The sequence below is a fragment of the Gouania willdenowi genome, chromosome 17, assembly GCF_900634775.1.
Source record: "Gouania willdenowi chromosome 17, fGouWil2.1, whole genome shotgun sequence".
Classification (NCBI taxonomy): domain Eukaryota; kingdom Metazoa; phylum Chordata; class Actinopteri; order Blenniiformes; family Gobiesocidae; genus Gouania; species Gouania willdenowi.
In genome coordinates, this window is record NC_041060.1 from 28,005,303 (window position 1) to 28,027,622 (window position 22,320).

Consider the following 22,320-nt stretch of genomic DNA (forward strand, 5'->3'; position numbering starts at 1 on the left):
ACTGCTGTGCTTCTAACTTTGTGGGAACTGTTTGGGGGAATGCCCTTTGTTATTCCAAATGTAGCCAGTGTACAAAGCCAGGACCATAGATGAGTTTGGACTGGCCCACACAAAGCCCTAACCTCAACCCCATCAATGAACTGGAACAGAAATTGCAGGCCAGACCTCCTCATCCACCATTAGTGTGACTCATAAGCTCTACAAAATGAATATGGAAAAATTCCAACAGAATTACTCCAACATATTATAGAAAGTTTTCTAGGATGAATGAAAGTTGTTATAGGGACCAACTCTGATATGTATTTGAAGTGGTTGACCGTATCGCAACAGTAATCAACTTTCATCCAGTTGTGATAAGATAAGATAATCCTTTATTGATCTCACCATGGAGAAATTCACTTGTTACATTTGGCATAAGATCACTCAGGGTGTGCAGAATATACAAGAAATGTGCAGACAGTTAAATAGTAAAATGAGGTATCTTATGTGCTCTATGCTCTTATGTATCTTGTGCTCTAAATGAATCTAAGTATGTGTCAGACTGGAGTCAAAACACTTCTTTCACCTCAAATTAGAAAACTACCTGCCCCACTGTCTAATCAAACACAGCTAACAACATATTTTTTAATCAAATGTAATCTTTATTGATAACTCATTGGAAAGTTCAATCAACTAATTTGATTGTAGCCAACTTGTTATAATGGTTTTTATATTTGTATTAGCATTTATGCACTGATCTCATAACAATAATTTAGGATTGTGTGCTGCTAGGCATTTGTATCTCTGTAGCCTTAAAACAAAGGGTTTATTCAAACTCTGTTTGCCTAATTCTGTGTGTAGTTTGTCTGTTCTCTCTAAATGGGAATGAGTTTACGCTGAATACTTGTTTAAAAAAAAAAAACAACAACAAAAAACAAATACATACATTATATAACTCATCAAAATCATAACACAAACAACAACAACATTAAGACAGTATTACAATTTATTGGGTGTTGTTTACACACTTCACAAATACATGCTGAATATGTTGTGACTCAGAGATCACCACGGATTTCTTACCACAATGTGTTCTAACACCCTACCACCCAAGAAATCCATTAGCAGACCTAAGTGTGACAACAGGAACAGTGTGTAGGCAGGTAGTGTGTTAAATATCACTCTAAACCTTCACAGAAGGCATGCCAAGCACCTGCAGGAATATGCAGCTACAGTGAAACTACAGTGGTGAGAGCATACAGTACCGTTTTTACAAAAAGAAAAAAAAATACTACATTAGTGTAAGATTCAGTGACTGACAAAACACAAAACATGCAACACAAAGAGATTGACTTGATAAGACATAAATGTTGCTGTGAGGGGAGTTTTACAGCAGAAGCTATTTTTCTTTATAAAGTGTGAGGATATCTGGAGTTATTTCAGTGTACCACTGCACAATCCTTTTTGTCTAAATAAATAAAATAAAGTGCACATATTTCTACTACAATGACCACACACACATTATCCAGAATAAATATAACATGAATATTTAAAATGAGAAATTGTCTGCAGTTATTCGGATTGAAAAGGTTAATTGCACTTTAGTTGTATAATTGTGAGACAGTCAAATAAAGAAAAGGAAGGTTGCCAGATCTTCATTTCCCACAGTAGGTCTGTGTTAATGGACTGGGGTTCAGATTAGTGAACATGGACGAAGCATTGGTCCGAGTGGCCACAGCTGAAAGCATCAGGAGCTGTAGGTGGAAATATAACAATGATCAAACTCCCAAAATACCGCTTTTTGGTTGTAGGGTCTAATTTTAAGACATGCTTCCCTCTTGTGGAGGAATGTGAAACATTTCCCTGTCAGTGAAGATTTTGGGTGTTCTCCACCATTTCGTTTGGTAAGAGGTTAAATGTGCTCTACAAACTATACAAGCTTTTGGATTCATATTTTCATTCATTTTAATATTTTACCGGGATTTTAATTCCACTAAGGGTCTCTCAAAGAAGCATTAACTACCTATCACATACAAAAACTTGAGATCTTCTTCCAAAAAGGTTTTGTCTGAAAATAGTTTGTTTGTTCTCAAAATTATGAATGTCAGGGTTTTGTCCCAAAGGCTGCCGACAACCAACTGAAAATCAGCTCGTGGACCCTTTTAGGGTCCCAACCCAGAAGTTGAATACTGCTAATCTGGAACCTGCAAGACAACTATGGACACTCCAACATTTTCTACTGGAATTTGAATTGTATTTTTCTCATGTGATTTCAAACTAGTAAATAACATCAACGTCTCAGGCCTGTTTCCTGCTTTGTGCTGAATTATCCACCATCACAATAGGTCGCACACCAGGGTAGGGGTCAGTTATAATAGGAATTGCGTAGATGATCATTTATGACAATTATGACATTTACAATTATAATTGTAATTGTATTTGAAAAAATATGTTGTTGTAATCATAGTTAATTTGTAAATTAGTTCAGATAATTGACTATGTATTTGTAATTGTCATAGAAATTTGATAAAAACTGGCCCAAAAACCAAGGCAAATTGGGATTATTATTTTCTTAGATAAGGCATAAAAATAGAAATATTTTGGAATTTTTATTTTTTGTGATAAGGCTATCATAAGAACTTAAAAACTAGTTCAAATCATAAACACACTTAAAAATTATAATTGTAATTTTAATTGTAACTGGAAAAAATGTTGGTCACCGTAATCATAATTGAGTTGTACTTAAACATGGATAATTGAAGATGTAATTGCAATTGAAAAAGGTATTTGACCCCATCCCTGACGCACACTCACCTCAGCTGTCAGTTGTTGGCACACATGATGATCGCCGTGATCTGCACATGGTTTTCTAAATTAGGAGAAAAACAAAATCATATGAAGGCATGTTTGGTAGCCATGATTTTTCTAAATCTTTTTTAGTATTTTTAGTTGTATTCATGAAGGTGACTGTGAGATGTGGTATTGCCTCCTGCCACACTCTACCTTTGTGTGAAGACGATGATGAAGGACTGAGTCAGAGAGCCAGGGATGCCTTAGGGCTTCACAGGCCCCCATCCTCCAGCTGTTGAGGAGTACAAAAACTATTTGTTTAGCTCATCAGTCTTTGTACGACATCACTAGAAGATGAATATAAGGCTTTAAAAACATGCAAGCTGATGGTGCTTTTGTGGCTGCTCAAGGAAATTCTAGTCAATCTCTTATTGTGAACAAGATATATAATACATGTACTGTACGGCATGAAACAGTGAACCAGCATGTCTGAAAGTTTGTGCTTGAACCAGACTTCCTACAAACATCATGCACAAAGATCAGATACATTTAGCAGCAGGGTTGGGGTCAATTATAATTGTAATTTTGTAATTGATAACTAATTATAATTATGGCATAATTGTAATTTTAATTTTTAAAAATCTGTTACTGTCATAGTCGTACATGAATTGTATTTGAGTTTAGATAATTGATTTTAGTTTGTCATTGTAATTGCCATGAAAATTCTGAAAAAAACTGGCAATTATAATTTAGTGCAAAACTGGGGAACTATGTTACAGTTCTATGTACAGCTCTACATATATGTAGTAAACAGTTAAAATATGTTTCATATCAAGGTTTTCCACATTTCACCATTTGAAAAAATGAATTGAATTGAATTGAAATCTAGGGATACACTAACTGGCTCAGATGTCCACACCAAAAATATTAAAACCTATATTTTCATTGAGCCTAACAGGAAACCAAAAGATATGAAAGAAATTAGATGATAGATATTTGTTTTTAGTGCATTTTACAGCTGATTTAGGAACAGATAGCAAACACAAGAGAAAGGTTAACATTTATTAGGTTATTTATTACAGGCTCAGTAATTCATTGATTCATTTTAATTTAACTTTAGTAATTGAGAACGTAATTGTAATTGACTTTCTGAGGGAAAAAAAAAACAATTTAAAATTGAATTTTAATTGGAAAAAATGCTGGTGACTGTAATCGTAATTTAACTGTAATTGAACATGGGTAATTGGAAATGTAAATGTAACTGAAAAATGTAATTGACCCCAACCCTGTTTAGCAGGATATGCTGGTTATCGTACTTCGAATGTGAATACCTTCTGTTTACAATGAGCAGCCTTGAGATGAAGTCTTTGGCTTCCTCAGAGGTATCCACAAACTCCTGCTCCTCAAAGTTCCACTGACAGGCCAAGATGTTGTTCAGCGTCTCATTGTCATCATCCCCGAGGAACGGGCAAAGACCACTCAGACTAGAAGGAAAGTGGAGCATTGTTGGTGTGTGTGTAAAGAAAGCTTAAGTGGGTGCGTGCATGTGTTTCCTTACAGCATATAAGTAATTACACCAAGGCTCCACATGTCTGTGTTGAATGACACAAAGTCGTAGTTGATGATTTCAGGAGCAAGAAACTCTGGAGTCCCAAAGTTTACTTTGAGCTTCTCCCTTGGCTTATATCTAAAGAAGAATAATGGACATTTTACAAGCGTCACAAAAACCGGGAATAAAAATCAAAGCCACTACAAACACTTACACCCTGGCCAGACCAAAGTCGATGATCTTGATCTTATTTGTGACTCTGCTCACGCACAGAATATTTTCTGGCTGAAATAAAAAAAAAAAAAAGGAAAATAAATTTTAAATGCAAAAAAAGTATATTTATTTTCCAGAAAAAGACAGCTCATCAAAAGTAACTGACCTTTAAGTCAAGGTGTAAAATGGACATTTTGTGCATGTGCTGTAGACCGTCACAGATCTGTCTGATGAACACCAAGGCATCCAGTTCCATCAAAGTGTAGTTTTCATCAATAATCCTGTCAAACAGCTCCCCTCCACCGACACTAATAACAGAAAATGCATATTAAACCTTACACAGCAACACCTCACAGCAGATCCAAAACATGGATTTTAGTTTTGCGACCTTACTCTAATCATTTTTGATTACTAAATTACACAAAATATGATCAATCTAAGGGTGCACCAATACCATTTTTTTCTGAATGACTGTCAGTTAGAGTGTTTTTAGACCAGGATTGCCCAGGAATAAGTCTGAATGGGAGAAGATAATAATGTACCCTCTCAATTTAGCTATCTTTGTGTTCACAATTGCTCATTTGCATACACGCCGCATCTCTTACACATATTCTCCCGACTCCCGACACTCCCAACGCACGAAAATAGACCCAACGTGCCTAAGTCTGCGAATGAAGGCGGTCTGATGTGGTTCATTTACAAGGAGGCATACTGGGTCATGATGTCAATCATGGAAAATGGAGTTTTCCTAACTGTAAATGTCATTGAAATCTGTAAAAATGATAAAGCACACTTTTAATTTTAAAAGGCTTTATTTGTTGAAGAACATTGCAACAGATTATTGCAGTATGCGGATTGGCCGCATTTTTCTGACCGAATCACCGTTGGGGACTGTACTTCGGCTGTTCGCCTGTTTCTGACACGCAACTTCACTTTCATAGCTCGGACTGGGCCGTGCCTGGTATCAGTGGATAGGTCTGGTCCTCTTGAGCCTGAAAATGTGCCTCTCATGGCGGTAAAGTCTGAATTGAGCCTGCTGGAGGCAGAACGCACCTTTTTTGAAAACAGTATAACACCTACTAAAAATGGACTTTCAAAATAAAAGTCCCCAACCCGGCCGTATCAATTCTCCATCCTCGCACCGCCAATGGGGGATGGTGTCCCGGGTGTGTGAGAGGTCCCGGCCCTATCAGGGAGGAGAGACTCCACTTGCTCCTTTTTAAGGTTTTGGGGGTCTCCTGGTGCCTATCTCTAGTGGTCATCGAGGTACAGTCCATTGCAGAGCAACATACACACAGACAGACAACCACTCACACACCCATTCACTCCTATGGGCAATCTAGAGACTCCAATCAACTTAACAGTAATGTTTTTGGATTGTGGGAGGAAGTGGCAGTACCCCGAGAAAACCCACGCAAGTACGGGGAGAACATGCAAACTTCATGAAGAGGGGACCCAAGTGTCCACCCCAGGGCTTGAACCCACTGTGCGCCCGTGTTGACACTAATTTTTCATATTGTTGCATTATTTTAGGAAAAAAAATGTAAATCCCCCTGATAAATACAAGTAACCCACCTTAGTAATGGTGCATCCCTAGATAAATGAAATTTTTACATCATTGTTGCAAAAAATGCATTCAAGCATTATTGATGAAACTCGTCTAACCTGCTGCATGGTCATCAATGTGCTGGTGTTAAATGAATTAACAAGCTGAAAATAAAAAGATTGAGATGGAGCGTACTATTCAAGTACAAGGATGATGTCATTCCTTGACTCGTAGGCTGCATAGAGCTGGATCAGGTTGGCATGGTCCAGATTATTCATGACCTGGATCTCATTCTTCACCACCTCCTAGCAAAGACAACAGATGCAGACAAATGCACAAGCAGGCAGACAAACACACGCACACACACACACACACGCACACAGATTTAACAACACGTACGTAACACAGTAAGGCAACCGCACACACAGAGAGACATTGAGAAGTGTAAGCTGTTCGATAGTGAGACAATCTATCTTCTTTTCTAGGTCAAATATCTGTCACCTCGGTGAGAAGTATTCGTTTGCCTCTGCTTCCAGTGTGTTCTTTTAGAGTCCAAGTAAAAACTAACACTGGGCCTCTGCTTTTTATATCCAGTAGTGTGGCTTTCACTCTTAGAATAGGACTGATCTGTTGTCGAGACAGTGTGTTTGTCTATTGTCGTACCTTTTCTTTCTGACTCCGAGCTTTGATGACTTTTGCTGCCATGCTGAGACCTGATGAGTTCTCAACACATTTGTGGACCTGGCCAAAACGACCCCTTCAAAAGGAGGACAGAAAATGTCTTACCAAAAGTTGTAAACAGATGTGGAGTATATTGAATTGACACATGGTTTCCTACAAGAAATTACAAATGGCTCTGCTGTGTTTTTTGAAGAGTGCTTTGCCTAATAAGTTATTTCATTTAATCTGATATTGTCTGTGTCGCCTCTATGAAGACTTGAATTAACACCTGATGATTAGCTACCAGCTGGCACCAAGGATACGATTTCACATGCCAGTCAGTCTAAAGTAAAAATAACTGTTGTGACTCTGAAGTTATGAACCATCGTGTAGGGGGAAAGGGGTTGATGGGAAGTGGTTATGCAACTAGGATTTTAAGTGGAAGTAAGAAACACTTTCTCACACTCTTTGATCAGTTTCTCATCGAGGGTGTTTTAGTCTGTGTGCTATGAAGATTAGTTCAGATCATGGAGACACTCTACTCACCCACCCAACACCTCCTGCCAATAGATGGTGTAGAAGTTTCTGATCTGGTTGGGTTTGGTTGAGACAATGCGGTGATTAAAAGGAGCTGATGGGGGAGGCGCAGTGTCTAATGTAGGTACAAGAGAAAAACGCATAATACTGTTTATCAAACAGAGAGGAGCATAAGAATATAAACATTTCTATCAGGCCAGTCTCACGGGGGATCATGAAACTTAAATGAATAAAATGAATAGCCAACACTATTTTTTTCATTTTTTTTATGCTGTTTGGAAGGAAATTCAAAGCGATGTAATTATATAGTGGAAGTCATTTCCTTAATCCTAACCCAGAACCTTTACCATTTCCCACAGTCCTAATCCTAATCAACCCCTTAAATATTAGCTGTACTAAATTATTTTCTGTAACCCAAGTTAAAACATCTGTAATTCACAAGGGCAGAATGAGTTTGATTTCTGCCATAAGTTTTTCACCCGTAGCATATTTTAGTTTCAAGCAGCTACAAAAGTCATTTGAAGCAACACAAAAAAATGAGGAAATTGTGTTGGCAATCACAAAACAATAGATCAATTAGCATGGCAGTTTCACAATCCCCTGATTAGAATATTAATATGAGTTTGGGTTGTTCCTAAGCCACAGTGAAGCTTTTAAAAGGACATAACCTATTTTATTTTATTTTTTATCAGCACACGGCAATCTAATGCATTTTGATAAGCATCAACTATGGGCCCGATTCAAAATGAAACCAACTTTGGCAAGGATGTTCTCAAGAAAACAGGAATGATGACAATCTTTGCTCTCCTCACACAACGACAACTCAGATGGCTTGGTCATGTAAGCTAAATGGAAGACACCAGTATTCCAAAAGTCATCCTGTCGGAGAGCTTGCTTCTGGAACCAGGGCTGTTGGAAGACCTGTCCTCCGCTACAAAGATGTCTGCAAGCGGGATATGAAGGCCAGTGACATCAACCCTTCAAACTGGGAAGTCTCTTCAGCTGACCGGGGAAAATGAAGGCGGGCATACGGCAGAGTGACCAGAAGAGTACAGCAGTGGGAGAAAAAGTGAGAACGCAGAAAAAGAACACCAACACCAGCATTATAAACTGACAAACACCCTAGCGCAATAACCTATTGTCTCTTGAGACAAACAGACGCCAGCGTGATGGGCCCAATTCAAAATGAAACCAACTTTGGTAACCTGCAACTGTTCTCCAAAATTCACACCCATAACAAATAACAAATTTCTAAGCTTTTACATGACCTACATAGCTATTTTTTGTTCAGATTGAAGTATGACCCTTAGTGGTTACAGATGATACAGAAATCTCACTAGAGATTTACATCAAATATAAAACCAATTCTCATTAGCGAAAGCTATAAAAGCAGAAATAATTGAAGTAATGTATGAACATCAACTGCAGCAAGTTTGGTGATAATAAACATTAGGCCAAAGATACACGTTTTTGTACAAAAAAGTTCAAGTGGAAGCCCACTTTGCCACAAGTATGCCAAGGTTTTCCACAATCTTGAGAACAAGTTTGTAACTGTAATATGTCAGTCAAATTGATTACAATCCTTGTTAACTTTATGTTTGATCACTGAATGTTGCAATTTGGCTTGAAGTAAACACATATCCATTTTCATTCAGATGTCTGCGACGCCATGCGTAATGCTATTTTCTGTTCCACTCTTAGATGCCGTTACGCATGGGTGTTATTGAGCAATGGTTTAACCAATCAAAATGATTGACATAGCATTGGAAAGCTCAGAGCATGTACAAATTGGTGATATCAAACACTATGGGACCGGGCTTCAGCCCTGACCAATCGTAGCTAGGTGAAGAAAGGACCGGCCATTTTACGCTCGAGCACTATGCGCCTCATTGGACTGATTTCTTGATTGAAAAATGCTCAAATGTGTGTAATAGCAGTATCTGTCTGACTACACGATTAGGATTTATCAAAATATGGAGTTTTATGCACATTGGAGTAACTTTTGATAAGAAACAACAGAGGTAAGACACCATTTGTCATCATTTTCTGATTTTGTGGCTTTGTTTTGGTACGTAACATATCCAACTTGTATCAATCAATGGATTCAGCTTGGCTTGTAATTTTACAAAGGCTCTTGTCATAGAGTTCTGTGTTTTTTTTGTGAAGCAGAGGACTAAAAAGGCAGAATTTGCGGAGTTGTCAATTTTTCCCTCTTTGAACATAATGACCGTGTGGGCTGTGGTCTTTTGTTCTGACTTTGAGTTGGCTACAGTTTTAGCTGAGTTTTTTAGGATTACTGAGAGGTATAGAATGTGCTATTTAATTCATTCTTTACAAAATTTAGACCTGTGAGAGTCACAGAAGCTGGCAGGTCCATTGGGGCTGAAGAAGTTTTAGCATCTACTTCAACAAAAAACATCAAACCTACAGATTAACGGTATAAACTTAATGAAAAAAGACCCACATTCACATAAACTTAATGAAAAAAGACCCACATTCACATAAACTGAATAGACATGACCCACCAATGAAGTAATGCTCAGGCTCGTCATCCTCATCTTCTTTCTCGGCATCATTTTCTGTGCTGTTCTCCTTTTTCTCCTCCTCCATCTTTTGCTTCAGGTTGAACTTGAACTCTACTCCATCGGCCTTGAAGACAGCCCAACCATCAGACTCCAGCTTCTCAGTGCTCTCATCTTCAGTCTTTTTCGCTTCCTGCTCCTTCTCTTCTTCCTTTTCCACCAATGGTCTCTCCAATACAGGCTTTTCTTCTGTCACAGCAGGTTTTACATTTGTGGTGGTGACTTCTGTCTTGTCTTTTCCAGCCAACACTGGAGATATTGAACCATCTTTGGCTTGATCAGCACTGAATGGAAAATTAAGCACTAGTTTTATTAATTTGATTAAACATGAATAAAATGAGCATTTAAAAGTTATTGTTCTGATTAATTTTAAAGCCAAAAACAGTCTATTGTAACTTTTGAGTTTATGAAAGTGATAAAAAATGAAAAAAAAACTGAAACTCTTCAAATTTTCAAATATTGTGTTGTGACCAAAGACTAATGGCAAGTTTCTAGCATGGCTTACCCTGTAGCAGCTGATTCTTTATTCTTGTTTTTGGCATCACAGAGATCTGGGACTTCAGGCTCCTTTTCTAAAGCAGAGTATGTAGGAAGGTCAGTAACTAATGTTTCTTTCAATACATCCTTGGACTTCTTGACAGCTTCTGAGACTGTTTCCTCGGCCTCCTTGTCTTCAACCACCTCCTCTGCCTCATCCTCACCCTCAGTGATCACCTCCTCAGCTGCCTTTTGATTCTCAGCTATAGCCACTTTAGAATCTTCACGCAGGTAGTCTACCAAGTTGGAGGTAAAGGTATCTGGTTTTTCATCTTTTGAAGACACTCCAGCCTCCAGATCCAAACACCCTGTCGTGAGCTGGTGTCCTGATTTCTCTGTGTTCTCCTTGTTGAGTTTTTGGACTTCTTCGAGAAGCAGAGCGTGCTTCTTTGATGAGATGTGATCTACAAAATGCCAACAAATAAATAAAGTTTGTCAATCAAAGTCAAGTAAAATGTCTTAATAAAATAATAATAGTGTAATTCTGTTTAAGAATTGTTATATTTCTTCAGTGGTTGACAGAACATTAGTGCGTTCAACATATCCATTTCCCCTGGCCTTTTGAACTTGGTTTACATGTTAAACCAGAAATGTCAGTAGGCTACAGCTATGTGCAATACAATATCTCTCCATCTAGGACAGTGAAATGTTCCACTGATGGAGCACATATGTGTGAGTTTACATTTGCAGTTGCTGTGTCAGAAATCCTGGAGCGTGTAAAGGTAACACTGTACTTGAGCAGATCACCTGTTGTATCTAGAGGCTTCATCTTCTTTTGAGCTTTTAGAGCCTTTGGACTCAGACTGGGTTTTTCTTTGCCATTTCTGCTTTTGTAGTCTTTTACCTGTGGAGTACAAAATGTATGTAATTATATAAACCAAGAATATAATATGAAATGCCAACATTTCTTTTTATCATCAATTGCTGTTTTTCCTCATATTTTCTGTATTGTTTATATAAAGCAATGAAGACAGCTATGAATTAAGGTAAGACTGTGAAGCCAGTAATGAAAAAACCACATATATGATCTAAGGCAGAGTTGTCCAGATCTGGTACTCGAGAGCTACTGCATATCCTGTATGTCTTACTGCTTCAGCCAACATATTTGTAAAAGTATGCAAGTATGTCAGTATTTCTACAGAGTTGCAAGATGCAACATTTATCATATGCAGGTGTGTAGGAGGGAAGATTAAGACTAAATATTGAACTCCTCCATGACTGAACACCTTGGTCTAAAGCAATGGTTCAATCCTGGAGGGTTGCAGTCTTGGAGGGTTGCCGTCTTGCATGTTTAAGGTTTTAAAGTATCTCACCCCTGATTCATTTACGTTTCTCATCGCTAAGCACTTCCCTACTAGCATGTGCTCTTTCTGGAGCAGGAAGACATTTAAAACATGCATAATGGAAGCCCTTGAGAACCCCACTCCAACATGTTGCAACAAACTTTCTTTTGAAAATTATGAGATAACAAAAAATGAACACAAGTCACCTTTGCAGTGGAATTACTAAAAGTGTCCCACACTTTAAGAACCACTGGTCTAAAGGAAATGATGACTTCCTGTATACGCAGACTAGAAGCCGAACCTACAAAGTTTCCACATTTGCGGGAGACGAGGAAATGCTTTGGTCCATGAAGCTTTATCTTGTGAGAAGGCAGCAGAGAACTGGGCTCACATGCAGGAAATATCTCTTGTTTCCCTTTTTTGGCTTTATTAGAGGTAGTTATCTAGTAAGAAAGACAAAATGGCAATGCTTAGTAGGGTTAAATACGTAAATGCATGACACAGAATGGGTTTAATGGGTGAACACTGATAAATCCGAGAGGACAACATGAGACATAATGAAGTCACATTTATACACAACATAGATAATACACAATGACTGGCTCAGCTGATGCATGTAGTTCATACATCAAACATAAAAAAGAGGCATTACAAAGTTTGGATCATATCTAGATTTCAAGACAAAATTACTCAGATTACAAACTAGCACACATCAATCAGCTTCATACACAGACTGCCTTGTATAAAAGCATGCTTTTGATTATTCATAGGTAATGGATGGACTGCAGCAGGGTGGTGAATTTATAGCTTATCACTTGTTGCACTCAGCAACGGAATGCAATGCTGACCCCGAGTGGAAAATATTACAAGCCACGTCAGGCTGTTGTTCAAATTTCTCCTCTAAGGAAACACACTAAACACCCTCTGTTCAGGCAGACACGGACCAACACACTGTCCTCAACCTTGCTGTGTTTTTATTTTTTCAGTTGCTGTTGTGAGGAGAACTGGAGAGGAGATATTTCAAGTGTAGTGACAGCAGTGAAGTTCCAGCCTCGATAGGAAAATGGGGCCATGTGCATGCACAGGCAGCAGGAGCATAAGTTACTTGGAAGCATGTCACACCTTTGGAGGTGTAGGGAGATGAAGCGAGTTGTGACGACAACAGAAATTCCCTGAAACGTGAGTCACACAGAAGCCATGATGCTGTTATGTACTCATTAATCATCAGAGTAGGCTCCAGCCATCAAATCATCATTAAAATGCAGTTTTTAGTTAGGATCAATGGGCTGTATCATAACACAAAATGAGTATGAAGACCCCAGTACAACACTTTAACTGCACAAAGTATTATCTTGCAAATATGTGACGAATACATATTATGTCATACTAGTGGGTGACCCAAACACAGCAGCTATGCAGTTGATAGGACTAAGGTGATTTCTGATGCCTCTGATGCAAGCAGCTTGAAATAGAATGCGTGGTTCCCAAACTGTGTGCAGCGGCACACTGGTGTGCCATGAAGCAAGTCCGGTTGTGCCGTGGGATTTTGCGAGAACCATACATTATTATTTTGGGCCCTATAATATCCACGTTAATGGAATCGCAGACAAATCACGGAATCAACCAATGAAAACCAAATCCACTGTTGAACGCAGAAATGAACAGAATCTGCATGAAACGCCGTCACCGTGAGGCAAGGAAAGTTTTTTTTATGGGTAAATGTTTCTGGGGACCGCTCATTAGGTGCACTGCCCACCCCCTCCCATCGTAGCCGCATTAAAAACCGCCTAAACCACCTGAAACACAATTTAAACTGCCAAAAAACTATGCAAATCATCACTGACTCCTAAAATCAGAGCCAACCAGTGCCCTCTTAACTTTGCTGTGCCTGTGGAACTCTGTTTCTCATCAAGAGCAGTGGCGCTCCGTGAAAACGTGATTAGCTTTAATCAGCTTCACCTGCTCAGACTGTTTGAACAACATCTCATCACAGCTACAGAAGATCTGTGGGAAAAGTTGCGTGTTGTTGTGGACGAGACCATTGATGCCAGGGATTGTAGTCTTTAACATCGTAGGTTAATGATAACTTCTGATACTGTCAAATATTCTGGCCCCTAGTGGTGAAATAACTGATGCATCCTTGCGACCATTTGTTTTTGTTTAATCATTACGGTCTGGAATGATGTCATCAGGATAATTTATATTAGGTTAATCAAAACTTAATCAATAAACCTGATCAGATTCAGTGAACCATTGATCCCTGAAGGGAAATTGGGTATCATTAATTCTGTTCTCATACATCTTTATATGACATATACATAAATAAAAAGGAGCAGTCAGAATAATCCATGTCACTACAAAGTATATCTACCTTTTAGTTGCATCTTACATTATTTTTGACATACATTTTTGTTTAATTTTTTTTATTTATTTTTATTAGTATTTATTTTGTGTCCTCACAGGAGTTAAAAACTAAGATTTTCAGAAAAAATTGATTCATATTTCTAAAAAAACCCCTGAAATTTAAAGAATGAATGTGGAAAACACGGAATTTGGAAACAACATAAAACTGATTTATAGGGCCCTAATTATGGCAATTTACAACTACACATAAATACATATTTTTTAATTTTCTACTTTCAATGCACTTATTTCATAATACAAAGGCAAACTCTATACCTACATTTTTGTGGGAAATATTTCGTTAATAAATATTTCATGAGTAATACAGTTGACTTTGTGACATTTGATTTGGCATTAGTAAATAATTATGCACATTTACAGATATTGTGATAACATACTATAAAGGCTATTATACACAATAGGTGTGCCTTCAGATTTTTACTTGTCCTTTGGTGTGCCTTGGGCACAAAATGTTTGCGAACCACTGGTCTAACTCAGTGATTCTAAACTGGTGGGTCGGGACCCAAAAGTGGGTCACGGACCTGTACTAGGTGGGTCGCGGACAGCTGGGGAAAAATAAATAAATAGCCTGATTAATGTCTCTCATGTTGGACTTGTCTTTTATTTTGAAAGAAACATTTCTTTTGACAAGAAAATACATATATTTATGTTTTTAAAAAGATTATATACGTGTGTGTTTTTCAAAAGCTATTTTTGAAAAAAATTAATTAAAAATAAAAAAAGTGGGTTGCGATTTAATGACCGAGGCAAAATGTGGGTCCCAGGGTGAGACCAGTTGGTCTAACTGATAATAAGACAGGAGAAGACATCCAGGATTTAGCTTTGCTGTGATTTCACTTTTACGACATCTATAGTCTGGATCAACCTGAATGGGCTGTTCTTTATGCTGTCTGTCATTTCAAAAATGAAAAATTTGCCAAGCACACTTTGAAAAACATGGAAAACCACTTAGTCACTAATGAACTGTATCAGTGCATCAGTTTACATGTTCTCATATTTACCTAGAGCCCAACAGTGAGCCACTTAGGAGACCATGCTGTATTCAGCATAGGCAGATATCCAGCAATGATAGATGTGATGAATAGAATTTGTTAAATGTTTAGAATGATTGATTTATTGGTTGATAGCTCTGATTACATTGGAATTACTGTAAATTACCTTCACGCTGAAGTTGTCTTGTCTACGATAAGGAAAAATTGACACGCCTCAAGTGACATTCTCACTCAGGAAGACTTTTGGAGAGTAATCTACTCAATGATCATTTTCACATGTTCTGCCAAGAACAACACATTCAAAGATCTCAGAAATCAAAGTCAGCACGGAACAGACTGAGTGTTTCCCTAACAACACTGGCAGTCTCAAGGGATGTTTGCAGTGGTGAATGGATTGTAGTAGCTGACACTATGACAACAATCAGTGTATATTCAACCTTCTTACATTTGATCATTCAAGCATGTCTCACCTTGTCAAGGTTCTTAATTATTACGTCTGTAGATGATTTCTTCTTAACAGCTTGTTTCCCCATATGGTCTTTCATTTTGGTGCTCCTCCGAGCAGCTGGATGCTTGAACATCAGTTCCGTAACCCTCGAACTCTTCACAGTTTCCCCAATGAAGCTGATCATACGCTGCATGCTTAGGACCAAATTTTCCATTCCTTCCAGCTTCTGAGCTTGCTGTTCAGACCGCTGGTTCACTGCTGACATGATGGTGCTCATCTCCCTACAAATCTCCCTCACTTCCCGCCCCATCACCTGGGTTTGGTTCACCATCCTTGGTGGAAAGTGGATCTCCTCTTTGTCCACCTTCAAGTGCTCCATGTCCTTTTCAATGTCATCAATGTCCTGAGACATTCCATCCAGTCTGTTGAGGACCTTTGCTTGAATGTTGATGAGCTTGTCCATCTTGCAGCTTAATGTCTCAATATGATTTTGCATTGTGTCAAAACCTGCTCCATTGCCTACCTCCCCTGCATTTATCACCAAGGAACTCATGGCTTCCAGTGGTTTACACAAGTCACGTTAACACACCAACTTGCAACAAGAGTAGGACCAGCAATGTCCACACAGACAACAATACTATCTTTAGAATGGTAGCCAGCTCTACAAAACTAATCAACTGAAATCCAAAGAGAAAAATTGAAAAAGAATAGTCAAACAAAAGTCAAATTGCAGAAAAATGTCAAATCAAATAGTTAAGATCTTTAAATCGTTGCCCAAACACCCAGGCAGTGATTTTCACAAGCACAAACTTCCATTTCAGTCTTCATCAGCAGTGCCTGTTACTTTCTCCTAGAAATGGTTTTAGGAATGGAATCATCCCGTGTCCCTAAATGTAAAACCACAGCCTACGTCAGCAGGGGTCAAGTGTTTGGGGTGGAGTCTTGGCAGTGCTCAGGCAATGAGACATTTGAGAGGCTTCAAGTGGTAAGCCCACTACAGTCAGTTGACTGCTATGTGTCAAAATGGTCACTGGCACACAGCTCCTCTCTTGTGTGCAAGACAAGTAAGGTTATTCTTATAAGTCTTATTGTTAGAAGTGATGATGGGTTGTAAGTGAAGACAATTTTTAATGTAGTCTAAAAAGGTGGGAGGGCAGTTAAACCACAATAACTTATTTCAAAACTAAGCCTGATATAGAAGTTGAATGAAATGTTGAAAGATCTATAACCCTGAAGTGAAGAGGCTGAAAAAGACACGGCTGCTTAGTTATTTGGCACAGCTGCATGTGCTTCTTTATTCTGAATGAGAACCATGAAGCAATGCTGGTTCCCTCTTTATCACCTCTGTGTGTCTAACTTCCACTCAGTTAGGAGAGACATCAAAAACTTGCTGTTGCAAATAGACAAGGCAGGAGTGAGATGTTTAGCCATCCAACTAAGCACAGAGAAGAGTGACGTGGATCATTTACATAGTGCCAGTTAAAAACCAAAACATTAACTCAGAACCGAGAGAATCAGCCTTCGTGACTAATTTATCATACATTCATTAAGCTTAAAAATAGGAATCTTGTCTAAACTATATTTACAAGCTATCCTGTATTGCAGAAAGGAGTCACAGTGACCTTAGAACAACTTGTCTTAGAGGTGAAACTCAAACCCAGAATCATAAGTTGAGAACAAGGAGGAGGGATGTGAATAGACGGTCAAACGAGGGTAAGGTGAAGCAAGGGAGGACCTCTACCTATCCGATCACATGACTTGACAAGACACACAAACCATGTTTGAAAGCCTTCAGAGACCTCCCAACACTGGTGGGACTAACACCAGCATGTCGGCCAGCTGATTATTTTTTTAACCCTGTATTTATATTTTGTTGTGGAGTCACTCCAGTAAAAGTAGAGACTGCGTGAGCAAGCAACTCTGATGAAGAGGACACAGATTGGAAAGAAACCTGGCATCAATCACTCGGGAGAAAAACTGATACTTACACCTGTCTTTGGAAGCTCATGAATGACAGACAACATAGGTCATTCACGGAATGTTTTGTAAAGACAAGGGGCACAGACAGGCAATGTTACTGATCAACAGTGTGCATTAGACAGACTGGCTGTGAAAGAATTATTTTCTGCAACAAGACTATTTTCAAGACCTTTAGCGTGTGAAGTTGCAAGGCTGTGGAGAAGAAGTATTAAACACTGCAGGGGATTTAAACAGACGTTTAGGCTAACATGTCTCCTACATAAATCTTAGATCAAGTTTATAGCACTCATACTTAACAGTGAAACTAAAGCTAAAAGATTAACAGTGCCATGAAAGCTGTTGCCTGTCCTCTGTTGCACCTTCAGCTAAGGCAGCGGTAGAGAAAACCCAGCCCTGTACTGTGATTAATGTGACAGCAGATTTAAAGATTATGGCACTTATTTCGGTGACCTAAAGCGCACCTTTGTACTGCGTTTGATCACAGCACCTGATTTCTCAGAGTAGTGCTTTGCTACTTGCACTGTTGTAGATGTTAAAAAAAAAACAACGTAAAGGAGTACTTATTGTTTATTTTCAACATTACGGGCACCACCAGCCCTCGGGTTGCGCAGACAAGCAACACCAATTCAGACAGACGCCCTCAAGCCTCACGCACATAAACTGACAACCCACACTGCACTGAGAGAACACACCACAGATCTGCCCTCAGAGAGCACACAGATGATGAGCACTTTTTGTCGCCGTGTTTGTCCTTGTGCGATGGCTAAATGAGCTTCTACTGTGGAACACCGCCGGCTCCCTTTCTCCCCTCCTCTGTCAGGCATATTAATCTTACCATTAGGGTTGACCTGGATACTCGGCTGAAACGAGTATCCAGAATGGATAAAGCACTTTTGCCGAGTACGAGTTGTATACAAGTAATACAAGTCAATATCTGTGCTCCGATTGAATGAAAATCCTCATTGGCGCTGACTGTGTCTGCTTTCTGCAGACGAATCTCACTCCCTACACACACACACATGCTCTGCTCACTGACACACACACACACAACAACTCTGTCTCTGCTCAGTCACTCAGGTTTGCAGGTCTTTTCCGTTAATGTTTAGGGTTTCTTCAGCTTCAGGTTTGTTTTTACTTCGGTTTGTACTTACTTATTAATTAGTAGAGTTCTCGTTAACGTGGGTTCGTTCAGACGTGGAGCTTGGTAGAGCGCGTTATGTCTCTGCCTGTCGGTTATTTTTTTCTTTTTCTTTTTTTAACCGTCAGGGACCTAACTGAGTATGTGACACTTTCTTGCTGTATTTCACTAAAAAATAAAGGTAGTAGTGGTATAAATATTACAAATAAATGAAGCTACACACACGCACGCACACTCACATTCTTTTTTTTTTTAAACCGTCAAGCTGGCTCTAACCAGTTTTTTTACTTCACGCACTGAGTGTCTAACACTTTCTTGCTGTATTTCATAAAAAAGTAAAGGTTGTAGTGGTATAAATAATAATACAAGACACATTAAGCTTCTCTCTCTCTCTCTCTCTCTCTCTCTCTCTCTCTCTCTCACACACACACACACACACACACACACACACACACACACACCTGGTGTGGAAATAAAATAAAAAAGAGCCAAAAAAAATTACAAAAAAGAAAGTTATGTTGAGTATGAAAACTCTTGTTTATTACATTTTACTTCATAATTGTGTAACCGCATATGTTGAATTAATTGTTGCAAATTAAAACTCAAATCAGCAAAAAATATAACAATTTCTGATCAACCCATATTAATAAGCCTTTTCACACTCTCAGGAATCTCGCTCTTGTTCAGTTACTGTGCGTGAGTTCAAGAGGGATAAACTCGCCTTGCCTGACAACAAGTCTGACAGAGATTTATTTCTAGATTTTATTTTATTTTTACCGTTAGAGCATTGATTCCTTGAAATATTTTTGCGGGAAACGTGATATCGGTCTCCAAGTCAGAAATGCCGAGTTTGCTGCTAAAGCTAATGTTGTACACAAGCTTAAAACTTTGATTTTTCCTGCTTTTTAAACAGTGACCAATCAGCTGATCAGTGCGGTTTCACTAATCAGTTTGTTTAGTTTACATCTTGTGCGCTTCCTTCAAATTTGTACATTTAATTAAAATAATAGCTTAATAAAAAATAATAATGGACCTGGTTAGCAGTGACGTGCCATCAGGGTAGGCAAGGTAGGCAGTGCCTACCCAAGGGTGAATATCTCACTCCGCTGAAAGGTAGAGGGAGGCCACGCCCCCTCCCAAAGGCACGTTGCCTCTGTTTCCATTGCGTGGTTTTTACGTGTTTGCGCATGCACAGTCAGGTCCCCAAGATGACAACCATTTACATCCAAAGGCAGCATAGAGAGCTGCCTTTGGACGTAACCGTGCTATGCTAAATGCTATACATACCTTTAGAGTGCATTAGTGAATTGATATCACCTGACTGCTGCTGCTACGTTCTCTAGCTAGTGGGCGGGATAACACTACAGGCAGGATGACAGCGCTAGAGACGATAGAGAAACTTTTTTCTGAGGAAAAATGACAACTTTTAAAAGATGGTAGACCAACACCTGAGCTACCAGACCTTCAGCAAAGGTAAGGTCAGAAAATGTTTCATACTTTTCACAGTGACTGGGACAAAAGGAAGGATTGACTTTGTGGATGCTCCTCACTGAGGCTGTTCTGAGTTGTTGTTGTTGACATTTTCTCCGTGTTTCTGTGTTTCCAATACAAACAACGGATGTGCTGCCGTGTCATGAGATATATCTTGTTGGGAGAGTATGGAGGCTATATTAAATAATTGTTTATGTTTCTTTTATGGTGTTAAGGATGTTGATTTTGTGAGATGGCTAAATGCTTGTTCATGTGGATCTTGTTGGGTTTTTTATTTCTTATTATGAATTTCATATTTTGATAAGCGCATTGAAAAATAAGAAACTAACAATAATAATATAATATATATATATAATAATAATAATAATTGTTCACCAGGTGTCACCTGTGTGGAAAGGAGGGGACTGCCTTGCTTCAATACTGCTGCTGAGCTGCTCCCATCGGTTTATAAAAGTGCTCACATTGGCCAAAAGTGGCTTCAGCGGAAAGCCCTTGTCTCTCCTTGAGTCTGAATATGCGTAATATTAATAATATGAACACTATTAAAACACTAAAGATCTCTGGAATCAAATTACAAACGCTGTTAGGTTGGAAATATCAAAAGAGTAAATGAGCTTGTTTACGTTTATATCCTTCTCGACCTATGACCCAGGTCATGTATGTACAGTTCCAGTGTGAAAAAGGCTTATTGCTTATTTAAAATAACACACCTGTTAATGCCCCGCCCACTTCAAGACAACCCAACCCACTTCCTGGTTAGGTCCCACCCACTTCGAGTACAGATTCAGATAATTCATATGGTTAACAGATACAGATACAGATAATGCTGTACTTGCTCATCCCTACTAACCATGGCCCTGAATAATGAAAGTATCCTGCCTCTTCTCCAGGGAGAACACACCTTCTGTCCAAACCATGAATATTTACACAACTTGACCTCTGGGTGCGCTGTGCAGGCTGCACTGTGCTGCTCAAAATAGGGACCATTGTCTACTGAGCACACAGGTGCTCCGAAATACCACAGGAATTTAGGAAGTGCATGTTGTTGATTTGTGTTTGGTTTTTTTTTAGATGAAAATGTGAACACTTCACTACTATCTGTCCTGCACCTGAAAATTCCAGCACCCAGGTTCAATTCCAAGTCTATCGTTGGAATGACTTGATGTGGTGTCCCCAATAGGGAATAAACAAAGCAGACATATTTTTTTTTTAAAAAGCCATGACCTCTAAATGAGGTCATGGCTCAATAAAAAAAAAGCACCTCAAACATATTGCTGATATTACACTAACTTTTTCTATCAAGAACAACATTTTGATGTAGCTAATTTGCCTAAAATAAGACACTTCAGATTTCCTTTATGCATAACTTTATTCATCTTATATCAACTAGCTTTTGTGGTAGGTTAAACCTTTCAGTACTGTGGCCTTCATGGCCTTCTTCATTAGGTAAAGGTGACTGTAACACTGCAGTCCGACCTCCCTTCTAGAGGACACAATGTCCTGGAAAGCACCGGCATGTGCTGTGGCTACTATCCAGTCACTTCACCCACCTCCTCACACAGAGCTCAGCCTGCCAGCTCCAGCTAACCTTCTTTCTGGAAACCTAAATCCTCGTGCTAATGTTAGAGAAGTCTCCTCAGAACTTCTCCCTTGTTTTCGTGAGATAGCATTACGCTGCATCACTTTGGCAGTCTTTTTGGTTTACTTTCCTTTACAATACAAAAGCATGTCAAAGAGCAGTATGCTGATTTAGATATACAGTAAACTCACAATGAAACAAACATGTGTGTTGCAATGACTGAAAGTAGTAGCATGTAAACTATTCCTTAGTTCTAATTAATTCAGTGTTTTGGAGTAAGTAGCAGTAATCTATACCATGATTACACTGTAACAGTCATTACTAAAGGTGTAACGATTCATCCATTAGATTGATGAATTGATTTATATTTCTACGATCCAACTACATCTGTGCTCGGAAAATTGGCCTTCCGGATGACATTAATCAATCTAAAATAGTTTTAAAAGGTAATCAATTGATTGTATCGATACAAGTGAATAACTAATTAGATATAATGAGTAACTAAACCCCAAAACCACTTTTCAGCTGAATACAAATGTATTTGGGTATGAACCACCAACTGCTCATCGACCCAGCCGTGAAAACTGTCATC

At 38.8% G+C, this 22,320-nt stretch overlaps 1 protein-coding gene across 3 annotated transcripts in view; it reads right to left on the bottom strand.

Moving 5' to 3' along the window:
* Positions 1 to 967: 967 nt before the first annotated feature.
* Positions 968 to 22,320, bottom strand: part of LOC114478908 (myosin light chain kinase 2, skeletal/cardiac muscle-like) — a 30,173-nt gene continuing 8,820 nt past the window's right edge. Inside the window, exons 1-15 of one of the 3 annotated variants that reach the window (XM_028472263.1) lie at positions 15,563 to 16,415; positions 11,883 to 12,119; positions 11,141 to 11,237; positions 10,362 to 10,797; positions 9,800 to 10,140; positions 7,284 to 7,389; positions 6,741 to 6,834; positions 6,273 to 6,382; positions 4,698 to 4,839; positions 4,533 to 4,603; positions 4,328 to 4,456; positions 4,101 to 4,253; positions 2,983 to 3,061; positions 2,794 to 2,848; positions 968 to 1,733 (exon numbers count right to left, since the gene is read on the bottom strand). In XM_028472263.1, coding sequence (XP_028328064.1) covers positions 2,795 to 2,848; positions 2,983 to 3,061; positions 4,101 to 4,253; positions 4,328 to 4,456; positions 4,533 to 4,603; positions 4,698 to 4,839; positions 6,273 to 6,382; positions 6,741 to 6,834; positions 7,284 to 7,389; positions 9,800 to 10,140; positions 10,362 to 10,797; positions 11,141 to 11,237; positions 11,883 to 12,119; positions 15,563 to 16,093 — 2,580 coding nt within the window. In that variant the 5' untranslated portion in view covers positions 16,094 to 16,415 and the 3' untranslated portion in view covers positions 968 to 1,733; position 2,794. Of the gene's footprint in view, positions 1,734 to 2,793; positions 2,849 to 2,982; positions 3,062 to 4,100; positions 4,254 to 4,327; positions 4,457 to 4,532; positions 4,604 to 4,697; positions 4,840 to 6,272; positions 6,383 to 6,740; positions 6,835 to 7,283; positions 7,390 to 9,799; positions 10,141 to 10,361; positions 10,798 to 11,140; positions 11,238 to 11,882; positions 12,120 to 15,562; positions 16,416 to 22,320 lie in introns of those variants that run through there. The other 2 variants (XM_028472265.1, XM_028472264.1) reach the window with 2 other exon arrangements.